The 19,098-nt window shown below is 45.4% G+C and overlaps 1 protein-coding gene across 3 annotated transcripts; it reads left to right on the top strand.

Moving 5' to 3' along the window:
* The first annotated feature begins 16,555 nt into the window (after positions 1 to 16,555).
* LOC140759407 (myb-related protein Hv1-like) lies at positions 16,556 to 18,784 on the top strand. 3 transcript variants are annotated; one of them, XM_073095965.1, is made up of 5 exons: positions 16,556 to 16,893; positions 16,989 to 17,118; positions 17,370 to 17,580; positions 17,770 to 18,016; positions 18,686 to 18,784. In XM_073095965.1, exons 1-5 carry the CDS (start codon positions 16,764 to 16,766, stop codon positions 18,757 to 18,759), a joined length of 792 nt encoding a protein of 263 aa, XP_072952066.1. In that variant the 5' UTR covers positions 16,556 to 16,763; the 3' UTR covers positions 18,760 to 18,784. The 3 variants fall into 3 exon arrangements, with proteins under 3 accessions (XP_072952066.1, XP_072952064.1, XP_072952065.1); XM_073095963.1 differs by having other exon boundaries at positions 16,562 to 16,893; positions 17,370 to 18,016; XM_073095964.1 differs by lacking the exon at positions 18,686 to 18,784 and having other exon boundaries at positions 16,565 to 16,893; positions 17,370 to 18,589.
* The last annotated feature ends 314 nt before the right edge of the window (positions 18,785 to 19,098 follow it).

Here is a 19,098-nt window from a genome sequence, read left to right as displayed (position 1 = left end):
TTGTAGTACTCCCCGTAGGCACTTGGACTTTTTAATATTCAACTAGTTTTGCTTCAACAAATTCAGCACATCCTCCAAATGCCGCCAATGCTCTATTTAAGTCCTACTATACACCAAAATATCGTTAAAGAATACCAAGACATACCTTCACAGTAGAGGCTGAAAAATGTCATTCATGTGGCCTTAAAAAGTAGCTGGAGCATTGGTGAGACCAAAAGGCATCACCCAGAACTCAGTTCCCGTTAGGAGTCCGAAATGCAGCCTTGTGCACATCCGCCGGGTGATATCTAATTTGATGAAACCCAGCCCTCAAGTCAAGTTTGCTGAATATGGTCGCCCCTGCAAGCTCGTCTAGCAGCTCCTCTATGACCAAAATGGGATACCGATCTTTGACGGTGATAGCGTTTTATGCCCGATAGTCGACACAAAAATGCCATATCCTGTCCTTCTTTCACACTAGTAGCACGGGCGATGAGTAAGAGCTATGACTTAGTTGTATGAGGCGTTGCTCCAACATCTCAGCTACCATCTTGGAGATAACTTCCTTTCGCACATGTGGATACTGATATGGCTTCACATTTGTCGGTGCAGCCTCAGGCACAATCTCCATGCTATAGTCCGCCGTTTGCCTTGGTAGGAGACAAGAAATCAATAATCCAATAGCATAATGAATTTGGCTGCCATCCACACCTTTATAAAGGCTAGCCAACAAGCCAAAATATAATTATTAACCTAAATTCTAGAAGATTTCCGCCGATCGTGTTCGAATGCGCTTGATCGCGTTCGAACGCACAAAAGGTGTTCTCTAAATGTGCGAATGCGATGCAGGCATTCGAATGTGATGTTCGAATGTGCCTGACCGCGTTTGAATGTGTTAGGTTTTTTATTTGTTGGTAATTTTGTACAAAATATTCTAAGTGTATTTTTTCATGTATATGAGCTTTACACAAGTCTAGAATATCTCTGGTGTGAAAAATTGCAAGATCATTGGAGAAAAGCCATCGCATTCACACCGCGTTCACAAATGCATTCGAACGCGAAATCTGCGTTCACACAGACAGAGAGCTGCGTTCACAAACGCGTTCGAACGCGGGCACTACGTTCACACAGACAGAGAGCCGCATTCACAAACGTGTTCGAACGCGGGCACTGCGTTCACACAGACAGAGAGCCGCGTTCACAAACGCGTTCGAACACGGGTACTGTGTTCACACAGACCGAGAGCAGCGTTCACAAACGCGTTCGAATGCAACCTGAAGAATTCAAGCTGTCACGTTAGAATGCACTTGGGCCTGTTCGAACGCACCTAAGATTAAGTCAGGCTGTTCGAACGCACCCGGGTCACGTTCGAATGCACCTATGAAGTTTGCAATTTATTGGATTCTCGTGAGTACGGATAAGACTCAGATTTGGCTCTATCTTGAAGATCATATATAAGGATTGTGAAACCCTAACTCTAGGGGGGGGGGGGGGAAGAAGATTATTCAAGGAGATTTTTTGGAGGCTACATCGGTTCTTCAACAAACAAGGTCCTTCGCATCTACATCAGGGAGCTATGGATCGATCTCACTTAGTTTTGTAATTTTACAACTATGGGAGAATATTTGATGAATATTTTCACTCAGTTGCGCAAACTGCTTACTACAATAAATTTAGATCTTGAAGGAATCATTCTATAACCTATCAACCGCCCAACTAAATCTGAATATGGAAGATCCTAGTGTTCAAGCTATGATCGGATCACTCTCCGAATAGATGGCCATCAATAATCAAATGATGATGGAGATGATGTGGGAAATACGGATGACAAGAACCCCTCGACACAAATCTACCATGATGAACCCGCCGCCATCGGTTCAGAACCTTCACAGGCAAGAACACCTGCTGCCACAACCCTTTGGGTAGAGACCAGCAAGCGCGGCTCCGCCAGGCCAATTTGTGGGTGAGCCTGTCCGTCGGGCAAACCTAAATGGCGATCATCTTGGAGGTCTAAATCTTTGGGCGAAGCAAGACGAACTGAAACCACGTCGGGTTAACATAAATTGAAGTAGGGATCATCAACCATTCATGATGCATCCTCCTTAGGTTAGACAAGGGCTCGGATATGATCCAGATTGAGACAATGGTATCCATGGGCAATCCGTGCGTCTCGACTTTTTGAAGTACAAAGGTGGCGACCCAGTCGATTGGCTGTATAGAGCGGAACAATTTTTTACATACCAAGGTACAATGGAAGAGCATAAGATGACACTTGCGAGTTTCCACCTTGAAGATGCGGCACTTCAGTGGTTTCGGGCAGCTAATGCACGTGATACGATCGAAAGGTGGGCCAATTTCTGCACCGATATCACTCGGTGATTTGGAGTATGAAGACTTCGATGCTCTCCTCTAAAAGACCGTACAAAGGACCATGGTTGGAGTATATTAAGAAGAATTTGAGAGAATAAGTAGTTACTGCCAACCTGCTTGGACCGATCAACAAGTTCGCAGCACTTTCATCTCGGGGCTGCGGGGAGACATATAAGCTGACGTGAGGGATTTAAAGCCTAGAACCTTAAAGGAGGCCTTTGAGGATGCGGTGCTAATGGAAGAAAAGCATTGAGCAATGAGGATGCACATCAAATAGAACTAGACAAGCCGAGATAGCTAGCATACCAAGAGCTGCTGCTATAATTGTGCCTCCTCGAGTGCCCTTGAGGCCCTCTCATGATGTGAAGTACGTACCTAGAGGTCCGGATTGAGCACTCACACCTACTCAAGTGGAGGAGCGAAGAGCCAAAGGCCTTTGCTTTTGTTGCGACGAGAAGTTTGTACCTAGACATCGCTGTGCCAAACTGATACAATCGGTGATGCTAATAGATGGATTGGAGGAAGCTGAGGATGAGATTGTAGCTAAAGATGAGGGCGTGGCTGAACAGCAAGGTGTAATGGAGGAGTAGCCTATGGAAAAAATTATGGCCGAGATCTCCCTCCACGCCTATTCTTGGACAACCGCACCAAAGACCCTACGGATGAACGATGTAGTCAAGAAGATCACGGCAAGAATCCTGATCGACACTGGGTCCACTCACAACCTCATCAATAAGAGGCTCCTTCAGATGATTGGGCTCGAGTAGGAACCCATAGACAGGTTCAATGTGATGATCAAAGATGGCACCACATTACGGGCTCATTAGCCTTGCGCGATGTCGATGTTGTCTTGGGGACTCAATGGCTTCAAAGCTTGGGGGCCATGATATTCAATTTTACAAACCTCACGCTTACATTTCGGAGGAATGGTCGGCGAGTGCTACTAGATGGAAATCAGCTATGGCAAGGACCAAGGTTGCAGTCGCTGTTTGGACTTCCATATGTAGGAGACCGAGTTCTACTCATGCAAATGGCTATTGCGGAACCAAAACATCCACCACCCAATGGAGTACCTGCTAACATGAAGGAACTGCTATAGGAATTCAGCGACCTCCTCGAGGAGCCCCGAGGACTGCCGCCAACCTGTCACAATGACCACCGAATTCAAATCATCCAAGGGGCTGAACCAGCAAATATTCGACTATATCAATACCGATATGTCTAGAAGGAGGAGATCAGCAAGTTGGTGGTCATGATGCTAGAGCAAGGGATCATCCAGCCGAGTAGGAGTGCCTACTCATCGCTGGTGCTGCTGGTTCGAAAGAAAGACGGGAGTTGGCAGTTTTGCGTCGACTACCGAGCCTTGAATGCGATCACTGTCAAAGACCGGTACCCAATACCAATGATCGAGGAGATGCCGGACAAACTCATAGGGTTGGCTTATTTCAACAAGCTTGACTTAAGAGTAGGGTACCATCAAATCCGCATCGATCCAGAAGATGTACACAAAATAGCGTTTCTAACTCACGATGGCCACTACGAGTTCTGAGTCATGCCGTTTGGGCTCACCAATGCACCGGCGACCTTCCAAGGGCTAATGAATGACCTTTTTCATCCTCTCTTACGTCGGTATATGTTCGTCTTCTTTGATGATATTCTGATGTATAGCAGGAGTTGGAGCGAATACTTGCAGCATGTGCATAAGGTGTTGAATATCTTGTGACTGAACTAGTTGAAAGTCAAGATGAGCAAGTGCCTTTGGGGTGAGCCACGAGTGGAGTACTTAGGACACATAATCTCAACAAGGAGAGTGGAAGCTGATCCGAGCAAGATCAAACACATGGTAGACTAACCGATTCCTACTAATTCACAGGAATTAAGAGGATTCCTTGGGTTGACAGGGTACTATTGGTGATTCTTTGCCAATTACGGTAAGATCACTGCCTCGCTGACCTCCTTACTTAAAAAAGGAGAGTTTTCATGGACAAGCAAGGCGACAAAGGCTTTTGAAGCATTGAAGGCAGCCATATCTACCACACCAGTTTTGGCTTTGCTGGATTTCAGCAAGCCCTTTGTAGTGGAATATAACGCCTCAGGTGCAGGTATTGGAGCTATTTTGATAGGCCCGTCGCATATATGAGCAAGACATTATCAAACCAATCGTGACAATTATCCACCTACAAGCGCAAAATGCTTGCAATTCTGCACGCCGTCACCAAATGGCGACCATATTTGATTGGCCAATGGTTTAGTATCCACACGAACCAACGAAGCTTACCCTACTTCACGGAGCAATGTGCGCACACCCTGGCACAACAATGGTGGATCACAAAGCTCCTTGGGTATGACTACGAGCTAGTCTACAAAAAGGGGATCGAGAACTGAGCTGTCGATGCCCTTTCGAGCCAACCGGATGCAAGCAAGCTCGCTTCTTTTTCAGCACCAATCTTCCCTTTCTTTTTAGATCTGAGGAAAGCAAGTGTAGAGGATCGAGATCTGGTCTGACTCATGGAGGAGCTAAGAGAGAACCCGTCGAGCCACCCCGAGCACAAGGAGCGTGATGAGTTGGTGCTCGAGCACAAGCGGATCAAGGTATCCGCAAACGAGGGCTATGGAGGCTATTGGTGGCACACTTCCATGATACCCCTACAGTAAGCCATCAAGGGATCTTATGCACCTACAAGAAGCTGGCTCAAAGCTGTACATGGACAACGATGAAGTTAGATGTGAAGAAATATGTGCGTGAATGCCAAATCTGCCAACAAGTCAAGTCGGAGACGCTCAAACTAAGGGGGCTGTTGCAACTGCTACCTATACCGGAGCATATTTGGGAGGACATCTCCATGGACTTCATCAAGGGGCTGCCGAAGATTCAAGGCCAGTCGGTGGTGTTCATTGTGGTAGATAGGTTTAGCAAATACACTCATTTTATAGCATTGACGCACCAGTTTTCAGTGAAAAAGGTTGCTAAAATTTTTGTTCGAGAAGTGGCATGCTTGCATGGGATGCCTAGGATGATCATGTTAGACCGAGACTGCATCTTCATCGACAAGTTTCGGTCTAAGTTTTTCAGATTGCAAGGGACTCGAGTCAACCTTAGTTCAACTCATCACCTTGAGATGGATGGCCAAACCAAGGTGGTGAACTGCGAACTCGAGCAATACTTGCATTACTTTGTGGCGGACCAAGGGATTGGGTCAAATTCCTCCCATTGGCTGAATGATCATACAATACGACTCATCACCCTAGCATCGGCATGACCCCCTTTAAGGCAGTTTTTAGGTGCACTCCCCTTATTTTGCATGCCTACGATAGACTCGTAGCGTCGAATTGGACCGAGCTCGACTTGGAACTTGCGGGCGGAGATGAAACCTTGAGAAGACTCAAGATTCACCTAGCATCAGCTCAAAACTACATGAAGCAAACTCATGACAAGCGCCGGTGCGAGTGCGAGTTTGAGGTGGGTTAATTGGTGTTCGTTTGAGCCCAATCGTATCGGCAATCTACATTGAGGCTGATTTTGAACTAGAAGCTGGGTCACAAGTACTACTAGCCGTATCGAGTGCTACAATGAATTAGTCCAATAGCTTATCGGTTTGATCTAGTCTTCCATGTGTCATCATTAAAGGCTCAGGTAGGGCCTAATCATGTGGTAGGTTTGGCCTTACCCGAACCAATGGAGAAAGATAGCACTACTGAACGGGTTCGAGTTTTAGGCCCGCAGGAGATAGCGCCATGGATGCAGATTGGAGACATAAGTATTGATCGAGTGGCTAGGCAAGCCCACTAATGAGTCTACTTGAGAGCTCGAGTCAAATATCATGGACCGCTTCCCCAATTTCACACCTTGAGGACAAGGTGGCGAAAGAATGGTGGATTGATACAATTTGGACTTCATCAAGTCGTCTCTAGCATGGATACACCTCATGAGTATCTTTTCTTATTTTATTAATTATTTTATTGAGAGAAAAATAAGATTTCTGTAGGCTGTGTTCGAATGCGAGAAGGGGTGCATTCGAACGCCCTTACGAACGCCTGTAGGCGTTCACATCGATATAGAACGCAAATTGTGCGTTCAAACACGCTCGACTCCGTTTGAACGCATGCATGCGAATGTTTGCATACATTCACATCGATAGTAAACGTAATTTGTGCGTTTAAACTCAGTCGGTGAAAATCTACTGTTTCTAGGGTTAATAAGTATCATTTTTGAATTGTTTGATTAGCCTCTTAAGGTGTGGATGGCAACCAAAAAGGGGATGATCAACTAATTAAGTTCCTTGCCCTAATCTTCTTCCTCTCCTTCGCTCTTGTTCCCTCATCCCACGGCTTCGCCGCCTCTAGCCTCCCTCGATCGGCCACTCACTCTAGTCTCTTAGGGGTGGCCCACTCCTCCCCCTTCTTCAAATCTCTCTCTACCTTTGTATTAACCATTTCCACTATCCATAATCCTTTCCCACCACCTTCCTTACTAGTGCCACCCATTACTGTTGGCCTACCACCTCCATATTCCACCTAGGATCCCATACCACCATCCACGGATCCAAAATCACGTTCTGATCTGAATCTTGTAGATCGAACTCCTTGACATTTTCCCACTTATTGGAAGATATCTCTAGATCCCACCGTACGAATCACCAGAAATTAGATTTGTTGGAAAGCTCTTTTCTACGACTACGACTTATCAAACTTTCAAGTTGATCCGACGGTTATATCTTCAGGAATCTCCTTCTAAAGTTCCATGCAAGGTCTTGCACATATTTGATGAGGAGATAGATCAAACCTAATCTAGGGAAAATCATATCATTGACAAGCCTTGTGATCTCCTCCTTTTGCACAAATAGGTATCAACAATGCTGTATATTAGCTGGCTCAGCTCCAAAAGTAAACTCAATGTGGTGGTCTTGGGGTCAAGCTGGCAGCATGTTGCGTGGTTCTTCAAACTCCTTGCTAAATTCCTTCAGTAAGGTGGACGGATCAGGGTACTTCTTCTTCCTTTGTATGGTCTACTTGACTCTAGATTAATTGCATTAGAAGTCCATGGCACCTAGCCCTTGGCAATCCCATCGTCGACTAAAGTTGGACTCCAAGTCACAGTCAAATTCCATTTAACTGCACTTGTTTGCCACTTCCTTTGAAATCCATCACAGTTCTAAAAGGTCAAAGGTCATCGGGCCCAAACTTTGCATCCATTGAGTCCCCAATACAATGTTAGCCCCTCGTAAGGCCAAGGGGTGAAGATCCAAGGTGAAGGAATTGCCTTAAATCTTTAAAAGAACCCCTCGGCATACGTCGATCGCTTAGAGCATTGTGCCATCTCCCAAAGCTACATCGAATCTAGAGGTAGCATATTTAGACATTTCTATCTTCTTCACCACACATTCATCCATGAAGTTGTGGGTGCTCCCGGTGTCGATGAGGATCCTCACTGTTTGATTCTTCATGGTGCCGTCGTCCCGAAGCGTTCTTGGTGCATTAGTGCCAATATAGCATGCATGGTGATCTCGGTGTGGATCTCCTCGCTGCTCTCCAAGGCTTTCTGGTCTTCTACCAAGTCCTCTAGTTCATGTTCCACCACTTCCTCTTCCTCCACATCCTCTACTTCGTCCAACACCATCACAGTGGCCGCCGGTCGGGCACATTTGTGCCCGAGAGTAAATCGTTCATCACAATAAAAGCACAGCTCTTTAGCTTTTCTTTCTTCAACTTGGGTTGGGGTAAGTCTTCTCATGGTAGCTCGAGGAGGTCTCCTCACCTCTAGTTGTGACCGTGGAAGCAATCTTGCACCTGTTGTCTTCGGTGGAGCTACCGCAGACATGATGTGACTGTGGTTTGCCAAGGCACTCCTCTAAACTCCACGGTGTTCCAGGTCTCTTTTGTTGTCAACCGAAGCTCTCGAAGCTTCCTTCCATCAATTGAGCTATTGTAAAAGCCTCAAGCAATATAGTTGGTCGAGCAGCCTTCAATTTGGCTTGAATATCCCACGTAAGGCCATTAGTGAACGTGCTTTTGAGTTGAGAATCTGACTAGCCCCCTACTCGATTACTAACATGCTCAAACTCCTCTTAATATGCTCTTAACGTAGTCCATCGGGTTAGCTTGGTGAGAGTAGCTTGGAAATCTTCATAACTAGAGAGTCCAAATCGGATGCAAATAGCATCAATGAACTCCTCCCACGTTCGATAGGGCCAAGTTCGATTCATGGCTTCGTACCATCACGGTGTCTTCGAGATGGAAAGATGCTAACAATCAAACGAATCTCCTTCGTTGAAGGGTGGAAAGTTAAGGAGAACAATCCCTGCACGGATGTTGCATTCTTCTTCTTCATGTCAGTTGGGCCTTCTTTCCCTTGGGTTTAATTCAGCAGCCCTAGGATGATATCGAGGGGTCGCCGGTTCTTCGTATTCTGCCCACTCATCATCATTGTCGTGGTGAGGTGGATCCGGTGCTTAGTCGTGGTGAAAAGCCGACAGTGGTATGTTGCGCCTTTAGGGCGACGTAGGCAGCAAGGGCCCCTTAGCATGACCACCCATGAGGTCTTCATGATCTTCCTCCCACCTGGTACGGAATGGTGCAGGCGGTGTCCCTTGGTAAAAAGGTGCACCTAAAAAGACTTGAGTCATTACTTCCATCGATGCTTGCATGGCTCGTTGCATCTCTATCATGTTCGTGAATATCTTGATCAAATCTGAGTTGACTGTAGAAGTCATTGGAGAAGTCCCGACCGGTGAATTTGGGTTTGCCTTCGATCTGATAATATCTGTAGCCTCACACTCAATGGAGGTGCCTTCATGACAAACTAAAAAAATCCTAGAAGGACAAATTAGAATTGAAAGCATTAGACACTAAACAATCACAATAGGAGCATGGACTAGTTTAAATGCATACCTAAATGGATATAGGTGCCACAAAAATTTAGTTTAAATAGAAGAACTACATATGTTTTAGTATGCTGTTACTGTGATAATACTACTTCATATTGGAAGCTCAAATGGTGAATAGGATGCCTTAGCAATAAAAAATACTCATAGTATACTAACAAATATTTGTAGGCAAATTAATAAAGGAGAATGATTGAGCTGGAGCTTCTTGGAGGTGGCACCGGCCCAATCCAATGCATCGAGGTGGCCGAGAACATGCACAAGCATCCCTCTCGGTCGCAGCAGCACTCAGTGTCCTTACCTAGCTAGGCCAAGACGACGCCAAGAGCGCAATAGTCCCACAGCTTGCACTGCTCTTGCCCTCCTCCTCTTTTCCCGCTGCCATACCGCTCTCCTCCGGCCCCAAACACCATCCCACCTCTTCCGACCACTAAAGTCCTCATCTTGAGCTATGGCGGAGGAGAAGCTTTCAAGCAAACTGTCAATCTCAAAGAGCAATCCATCATCAACATTAAGATGGCGACTGAGGGGGGTAGGGGGGAGGGGGAGAAGAGAGAGCATAGAGAGAGAGAGGGGGGGGGGGGGGGGGGGGGGGCGAGGGGGAGGGGGAGAAGAAGAAGATGGCGGCTGAGGGGTGAAACCAAAAAGATGAAGAGGTGGAGGGAAGATAATAGGTGATGTGGGTGAGCACATTGTTAGGACCGTTTTGTTCGCAATGTCGGTCCTATTGTATTTTTCGCTTTTGAATATGTAAATGGGATGCCAACCCCATGTCTTTTGCATGTTTTTGTGTGTCTTTTGGTTTCATTCAAGAGCTCCTAGCGAAGCAACCTTGGGATCGCAATATTAGTGTTGTCGCAACACTAGTTTGGGTTTTTCCCCGCACGTGCCTATAAAACTCATGGGCCAAAACCCAAATGGGGCTTACTTTCAAAACGTAACGCCCCACAAGACCTTTGAACCCCCCGGATTGCAGAATTGGGGATGCTCATACTTAGTAATATAGGAGAACTATCAAGAAGCATTAAGTGAGCCAGCTTCGCAACCGAAGTGCCACTGGTTCAATGGTGTTCATTTTGCCCTTGATGGCTATCCTGCCCTTTTAAATTTCTTGTCGTTGGCATGTCTTATAACTTCTTTTCCAATTAATAGAGAATCACAAACTTATTTGCCAAACCTTGTATTTTGCTTGTCTTTGCTTTGTCGCAATCCAAAACAGGTGCATCGCTTGGGAAGCGAACGGCTGACTTAACTTTGTTACTTGAAAAGTTGAGTGCCGCGCGGTCTTTGTCTATCTCAAAGACTTAGTCCGTGACAAGTGGTATCAGAGCGGGTCGTCAAAAGCAACATCCTTGCGAAATGGGGTGCCACAAGCAAGGCGGTAAGACAAGTCAAGCGGCAAATACAGCAGATTTGGGCAAAGGACCAGCGGTGCTGATTATAGAACCACATCTGAGCGATTCTGAAAGGCATCGAAGTAACAGGGAGCGGCTTGACGACATGGAGGGGCACATCTCGCAACTGAGTGCCAGTGCTCTCGGCGATAGGGTGGATCGCTTGGAGGCGTATCAGCAACACATCGACGACGAGGTTGAGACGTTGCGAGACAACACCAAGGAAGCTGTCCAACATCTCAAAGAGTAGTTAGCGGACCTCTCCGCAAGTGTGACGGTACTCATGAGAGCCATGAGCACCGTGCAACCCGCCGCACATGCAGAGGGACATTCTGGGAGGGTCAGAGTGTCGAAACCGCGCTGCTACAAGGGCGCAAGGGATGCCAAGGAGTTGGAGAACTTTCTTTTCAATGTTGAGCAATACTTTCGGGTGGTGCGACCGGACTCGAAAGAAACCAAAGTCACCTTTGCAACGATGTACCTTGACGGAGATGCCAAGCTATGGTGGCAGACTCATTATGAGGACATCCAAGGTGGCCGCTGCAACATCAATACTTGGGAGGATTTGAAGAGGGAGCTGAAGGTGCAATTCCTTCCTGAAAATGTGGAGTTCATCGCAAGATGGAGTTTGCGACATCTCACACAAATGGGGTCAATTCGAGAATATGTCAAGCAATTCTCGATGCTCATGTTGGACATTCGAGACATGTCGAAGAAGGACAAGCTTTTTCACTTCTTGGAAGGCTTGAAGCCTTGGGCACAAACCGAGTTGCGACGTTGGGGCATTCTTGACTTAGCGGCGGCCCAAGCTGCGGCGGAGCGCTTGATAGATTATTCAGCACCTGAAAACCCAAAAAAGAAGCCTTCGACGAGCAATGCAAAGCCCCAAAAGCCGAAAGGCAAAGGGGTGATGCAAAGCGAGAAGAAGGGGTCTTGGCAAAAGGGGGCGAAACCGAGCAAGAGTCCCGAGGAGGGGTGTTTCCTATGCGGAGGGCTACATTTTGTGAAGAATTGTCTGCAAAGGAAGTCGCTCAACGTAGTGCAAGCCCAAGAACAAAGTTCGGAGAGCGACGATGAGAAGTCGACGGAGGGCCCTCGCATGGGGGCATTGCGACTTCAAAATGCACTCAAGGCTCAAGTGGGGGAGAAGCGGAAGACTTTGCCTTCAAAGAACCAGAAGCCAAATGAGCTAATGTTCGTCGACATTGAGCTCAATGGAAAGTCGACGAAGGCGTTGGTTGACACTGGTGCCACTCACAACTTCATAGTGGACCATGAAGCACAACGACTTGGGTTGCTCCTTTCAAAGGACTCAAGTCGAATGAAGGCGGTGAATTCGAAGTCTCAACCAATCGTCGGGCAAGCGAAGGACGTACATATTGCGGTTGGGTCTTGGAGGGGCAAGGGCAACTTCATGGCGGTTCCTTTGGATGACTTCCAAGTCATTCTTGGGATGGAATTCCTGCAAACGGTGAGGGGAGTGCCTATGTCGTTTCTTCATGCTCTATGCATGATGGGGGATGAGTCCCCTTGTGTCGTCCCGGTGGCGAAAACGACGACAAAGGAGACAAAGCAACTTTCAGCACTTCAGCTGAAGAAGGGTGTCAAGGAGGGTGAGCAAACATTCTTGGCGGCCTTGAAGCTAGAGGCGGATCCTTTAGAGAATGGCCCAATTCCTCTTGGGGTTGCAAGGGTTTTGAAGGAGTTTGGGGATGTGGTGGATCACAAGATCGAGTTGGAGCCAGGGACAAAGCCTCTAGCCCGTGCACCATATCGTATGTCTCCTCCGGAGTTGGCGGAACTTCGGAAGCAACTTGATGAGTTGCTTAAAGGCGGGTTGATCCGCAGCTCAAAGGCACCGTTTGGGGCGCCGGTGCTATTTCAAAAGAAGCATGATGGGAGTCTACGACTATGTGTAGACTATCGCACCTTAAACAAAGCAACGATCAAAAACAAGTACCCAATCCCTCTCATTGCGGACTTGTTTGATTAACTTGGAGGAGCGCGGTACTTCTCCAAATTGGACTTGCGGTCGGGGTATTGGCAAGTCAGAGTTGCGGAAGGCGATGAAGCGAAGACAATGTGTGTGACACGTTATGGTGCATTCGAATTCTTGGTGATGCCATTCGGTTTGACGAATGCCCCTGCAACCTTCTGTACACTCATGAACCAGCTGTTCCATGAGTATCTTGACAAGTTCGTGGTGGTCTACCTCGACGACATCGTGGTGTACAGCAAGACGTTGGAAGAGCACATCCAACATCTTAAAGCCATTTTCAAAGTGCTAAGGGAACACTCCCTCTTTGTGAAGAAGGAGAAGTGCTATTTTGCACAAGAGGAAATCATGTTCCTTGGGCACCAAGTTGGCGAAGGACACATTCGCATGGACAAGGAGAAAGTCCGTGCCATTCATGATTGGCAAGCCCCTTCGAAGGTGACAGAACTTCATTCATTCTTGGGGCTTGTCAACTATTATCGGCGGTTCATTGCAAGCTACTCGCGGAGGGCTGCGCCGCTGACTGATTTGCTGAAGAAGGACTGCTCATGGGAGTGGTCTAGCAAATGTCAAGAGGCCTTTGTGGATTTGAAGAGAGCGGTGATGGAGGAACCCGTATTGCAGTTGCCAAACTACTCCCTTCCGTTTGAAGTTCACACGGATGCTTTAGATTATGCCATCGGAGGAGTTCTTATGCAAGAAGGACATCCGGTTGCCTATAGCACGCGAAGCCTTGTGGGTTGTTGGAACCGCTCCCCGTTCCTGAGCGACCATGGGAAAGTGTCTCTTTGGACTTCATTTCGAGCTTGCCAAAGGTCGGGGACATTGGCTCAGTGTTGGTGGTAGTGGATCGGTTCTCAAAGTATGCGACTTTCATACCGACTCTGCTGCATTGCACCGCTGATGAAGCAGCTCGTTTGTTCCTAAGGCATGTGGCCAAGTATTGGGGAGTTCCACAAAATATCGTGAGCGATAGGGATCCTCGGTTCTTGGGTCGGTTTTGGACGGAGTTGTTCAAACTCTTGGGGTCAAAACTCTTCTTCTCCACAAGCCTTCACCCCCAAACTGATGGCCAAATGGAGAGGATAAATGCTCTTCTTGAGCAATACTTGCGGCACTTTGTTAGTGCCAATCAGCGAGATTGGGTCAAGTTACTTGACGTCACCCAATTCTCGTACAACTTGCAGCGGAGCTCTGCATCTACCAAAAGCCCCTTCGAAGTTATCATGGGACAACAACCTTCCACACCGCATACCTTGGTGGTGGGTTACACAGGCAGCAGCCCTTCGGCATATCACCTTGCCAAGGAGTGGCATCGGAATGCAGAGATTGCCAAAGCCTATCTTGAGAAGGCTGCACAAAAGATGAAGAAGTGGGCAGACAAGAATAGAAGGCCGCGAGACTTTAAGAAAGGCGATTTGGTGCTGGTCAAGCTTCAACCGGCATTGCTTAAGTTCTTTCGCAAGGTGCACAACGGACTTGCTCGCAAATATGAAGGCCCCTTTCCTGTCATAAACAAGGTGGGCAATGTGTCCTACCGAGTGCAACTCCCCGCTTGGCTTAAAATCCATCCGGTTTTCCATGTGAGTTGCCTCAAACTGTATCATGCCGATCGCGAAGACCCTTCTCGCAATGTGTCAAGCCGGCCAAACCCCACAACGGCGTCGCTTGAAAGGCAGGTTGACACCATCTTAGCGGATAGAGTGCGGACTCTACCCAATGGAGCTATAGAGATCGAATACTTGGTCAAGTGGAAGAATCTCCCAATGTCTGAAGCTAGTTGGGAACTTGAAGAAACTCTGAGGCATGAAGAAGACAAGGTTCAAGCCTACCGGAAGAAGAACTTGGCGAGCACGTCAAGATGAAGTCAAGCATCACTTGGTAGCAGCCGAAGATCACCTCGACGAGGACGCCGAGAGTCTAAGTGGGGGAGTCTGTTAGGACCGTTTTGTTCTCAATGTCGGTCCTATTGCATTTTTCGCTTTTGAGTATGTAAATGGGATGCCAACCCCATGTCTTTTGCATGTTTTTGTATGTCTTTTGGTTTCCTTCAAGAGCTCCTTGCGAAGCAACCTTGGGATCTCAATATTAGTGTCGTCGCAACACTAGTTTGGGTTTTTCCCCGCACGTGCCTATAAAACTCATAGGCCAAAACCCAAATGGGGCTTACTTTCAAAACGTAACGCCCCACAAGACCTTTGAACCCCCCGGGTTGTAGAATTGGGGATGCTCATACTTAGTAATATAGGAGAACTATCGAGAAGCATTAAGTGAGCCAGCTTCGCAACCGAAGTGCCACTGGTTCAATGGTGTTCATTTTGCCCTCGATGGCTATCCTACCCCTTTAAATTTCTTGTCGTTGGCATGTCTTGTAACTTCTTTTCTAATTAATAGAGAATCGCAAACTTGTTTGCCAAACCTTGTATTTTGCTTGTCTTTGCTTTGTCGCAATCCAAAACAGGTGCATCGCTTGGGAAGCGAACGGCTGACTTAACTTTGTTACTTGAAAAGTTGAGTGCCGCGCGGTCTTTGTCTATCTCAAAGACTTAGTCCGTGACAACATGCTCACTTAGGGTTTTTTTTTTTCTTTGAACGGGGTATTACATTAAGTTTCCTTAGTTTAAGCATTCCAGCTGATGCCATTGACCCCATATAGATGCACTCCTAAAATTGATATGCTAAATTCTAAATTTTTTCTTATTCTATCTTAATTTCTTTATACAATTAGATCTTCCATAAGCTATGTGATTTAATTATAGATGTGAATTTAAATTGTATAATTTAAACATATGAATTTATACACTAGTTTACCGTTGTAAAGTTTTAGCTCTTACAAATTTCTATATAGTAAAATTGATAGGATCTCATGGATTTTGCCAAATTCGGATGAATCACATAAAAATCTGTCTTTCTTGCTCTATGATTATTATTTTTTCTTGATTATATTATTAGACTCCCAACAGATACGGCAGATGATGTGACATGATGCCGAGCATATCTTAGCTGACGTGGCTAGGGTTCATAGGAGGATGGGTAAAAGAAATTTCGTATATAATAATAATTATGTAATTTTAGTAAATACCTCTTTTAGAGATAAAAAGGTCGGTAAATGGATCAATAGAAGCTCTTTAGACAAGTAGAAATATTCCAACTGGGAGAAGGCGGAGAGGATTGACGGTGAGAAGGGAGGAAATTAAAAGCAGTTGCTGTGAATTAGTTTTGCAGTTCAATAGGTTTTTAGAATGAGGGGGTTCCGGACCTGTGGTAGGTAAATGCAATAAAACCGTCAGATGACATCATATGTAATTACTACATAGGAAGGCTAAGTAGGTACTAAATGATTATTGTTGTTTGTCGAATATCTTATGGTATCTCAAGTACACATTATCTATTTTCTCTTGGAAAACAAAGTTGACCGAGCTTTCCATCTCCTCATTTGGTCTCTTTGTCCTATCACTTATTGGGCAGAAACAGCACGAATTATATTCAAAATGCATGCTAGCACAATTAATAGTTCTTTTTATATCTTGTGTGTTCTTTAAGTAAGAAAGAATCTCCCATCTTTTTGGTAACTACGTTTGGATAAGCAAGCAATTTTCTGTCGAGTTGAAATTGTATTTTCTCTGTGAAAGAATACTTTGAAGAAAAAGATCAGATGTAGATACAGAAAGAAAAGAAAACAAGAAATTAACGCGGGGCCGTGCTTCTTCTGTTTCTTTTCTAAAATACGATACTTGGACACCGCCAATTTTCCCTGGAGCCCAAGAGAACGACGTAGGAGCAGTTTCAATAATTGCGCTACTTCTCCATAGGGGAGAGAGAGATAGAGAGAGAGATCAAATGAAAACTCTAGAGAATCCTATATATCTTGTTTTAGGACAGAAACCTCATGATCGAGTAAAACGTAAGGCATTTCAAGATTACAAGACTCTTTTGCTTTGGCTTCTTATTCCAATTTTTGGACATTGGTCCAAGACCATATCCAACTAAAGTGCTTACCTATGTAAAACTTTTTGTCTGCATTATGGATAGAGATTCAAGTGGACAGGAAAATCTATATTAGATTAAGACCCTGATCCAAAGAGGGCAGTTGGAATCACTGGTTGCTAGAGCAAGCAGTGACTGCAGTTGCAGTCACTGGTGATGGGTCACCCATGTTGCAGCAAGCAAAAGGTCAAGAGAGGAATGTGGTCTCCTGAGGAAGATGAGAAGCTCATCAAATACATGACCACCCATAGCAATGGATGCTGGAGCTCTGTTCCAAAACAAGCTGGTATCTGTCTAGATCTTTCTCAAACTCTATCTCTCTCTTAATTAATTAACCCTGTATCCGTCTACACTAGCCTATTTTTTGGTGCCATATTTTAGGTTTGCAGAGGTGTGGTAAAAGTTGCAGGCTGAGATGGATCAATTACTTGAGGCCTGACCTCAAGAGGGGATCCTTTTCAGCTCAAGAAGAGAAAACCATCATAGACGTACATAGGATCCTTGGCAACAGGTGCATAAAACCCTAATCCTTGCATGCTTGTCTTCATCAAGGATAATTCTTAGTGCACTTATCTTCTATGGACATGGTATTTATCTCTTTCATATGTTATATATATATAGATATCGATGCACTAACGGGAGTGCGTCAAGCACTCCACAACCTATTCAGCTTATACCATATATTCTTCATTTTGTGCATACTATTGTTGTAGCAAATGGATATGTCCTTCAAGGTTTTAGTTGTGGTCTTGGTAAATGTAGGTGGGCTCAGATAGCCAAGCATCTTCCAGGGAGGACAGACAATGAGGTGAAGAACTTTTGGAACTCAAGTATAAAAAAGAAGCTTATAGCTCAAGGGTTGGATCCCAATACCCATAACCTAATGACTACTTCGAGGCCTTCTTATAGCACCCATGCTGCAGCCACAGTCTCTCTCTTCGACCACTCACAGACATCTACCACATCCTTCACAGTAAGTTCCCCGAGTAAGAGCTTTGAAATGAAGAATAACTCAATGGACATGAACCCACAGATAGTTACATTACCACCAACAAATCATCCCATGAAGGACACCATGCCCATTGACTTCACGAATGCCTCTTCTTCTTCTTCTTCTTCTTCTTTAAACTATACAAACATATCCTCCTTATCCTTCCACCAGCCAGGATTTATGGATGAAAATTACATGTGGGGTAATGTTGCCCGGACTTTGGAAACTCTGAAGCAACACGACGTGATATCACCTCAAGGGAATGGACAGGAGCAATCTCAGGATTTGACTAGCATTGTTGACTGCAACGGGGCCAATCCCAAGGGGCTAGATCTGGACACCTACTACAGCACTGCAGCCTTCGATCTCGAGCTCATGGAGTCTTTCTGCGGTGGCAGTTCGATGGAGCAACTCCAAGGTGATTATTAATCCTTTCGTCAAGCAGTCCCGAAGTAAATATTTGAGGCTTCTAGCTAGGCAAATATCCCAACGAGGAACTACCAAAACTGAAACATCCATAATTATAAGGAATATATTAAATATCATGATGACTAAAGGTTTGTGACAATTTGCATATACCTGACCTTGTAAAAAGTTTGTGGGCCAATTATTTATTAGGTATAACTGTCTCTATCTACGAAGCTTGTTCTGAGCTATCGTTCTCCCTTACTCTCGTGGTCACATAAAGTAATGCAGTCAATTAGTAACAGTTGCATACTACGTGAGGGGGAAACATATGCAGCGAACTTGTACATGCATATATGTCAATAAAAGTAACTGATGGACATGAAACATGAAAAAAGCGAACATTTCATCAGGTAATCTTTTACAACAGGAATGGGTAGTTTAGAGCATGCTTTGTTTTATATCTTACCCGTAACTGCACCACTCTGGTGATCAATTAGTTCCGGTCGGGTGGAGGCTCCATGGACACCTATGCCTGTTAAGACTTAGCTGTGTATCACTTGGAATCCAACCTGAAACAGTAGTAGTATACTTATTAAAGGTCGTTCTGTACTTTAAAGTGAGATCACGTGTGTTACTTTGTCAGAATTCCTGAAATTAATGGTAATTGCTTCACTTGCAGGTGGAGGGATTTATTTATATATCTTTTGTGCTGACTTAAGTTCCCAGATTGTCAGAGTTGGACGGCTAATATAACGTTTACCAACAAAATTCACCTTTGTTGTGTATTTGATATATGAATAATTTAAAGAGGAACACCAAATTATGAGGTTCTTTATATTTTAGGATCTTAGTTTATTTTAATTAATTAATTACATCTCAAAGAGATAACCTCCCATTAAGTTGATTCTCTTTCTAGTGTTCTGAACCCTTCCTCAAAATTCTAAACCTAACCCTAACCTTTGCATCAAGCACTCGCCCATTTTGATCACTATCGAAACCCTAGCTTTCAAGATGTGCTTCACCTCGCACTTCACCTTCGCAACTTGCCATGAGAGTGCACGGGAAAGGAGCTCGTCGAGTTCTACAAGCCCT

The sequence above is a fragment of the Typha angustifolia genome, chromosome 4 (assembly GCF_048772165.1).
Source record: "Typha angustifolia cultivar Huaian chromosome 4, ASM4877216v1, whole genome shotgun sequence".
Taxonomy (NCBI): domain Eukaryota; kingdom Viridiplantae; phylum Streptophyta; class Magnoliopsida; order Poales; family Typhaceae; genus Typha; species Typha angustifolia.
Note: the sequence above shows the minus strand (reverse complement) of the source record. Positions and strands in the feature narration are given on the sequence as shown.

Coding starts and splice junctions, on each gene's coding strand:
- LOC140759407 (XM_073095963.1), top strand. CDS start 16,764: ATGGGTCACCCATGTTGCAGCAAGCAAAAGGTCAAGAGAGGAATGTGG. Junction 17,119..17,369: donor CATAGGATCCTTGGCAACAG/GTGCATAAAACC, acceptor TGGTAAATGTAG/GTGGGCTCAGATAGCCAAGC. Junction 18,017..18,685: donor TTCGATGGAGCAACTCCAAG/GTGATTATTAAT, acceptor CTTCACTTGCAG/GTGGAGGGATTTATTTATAT.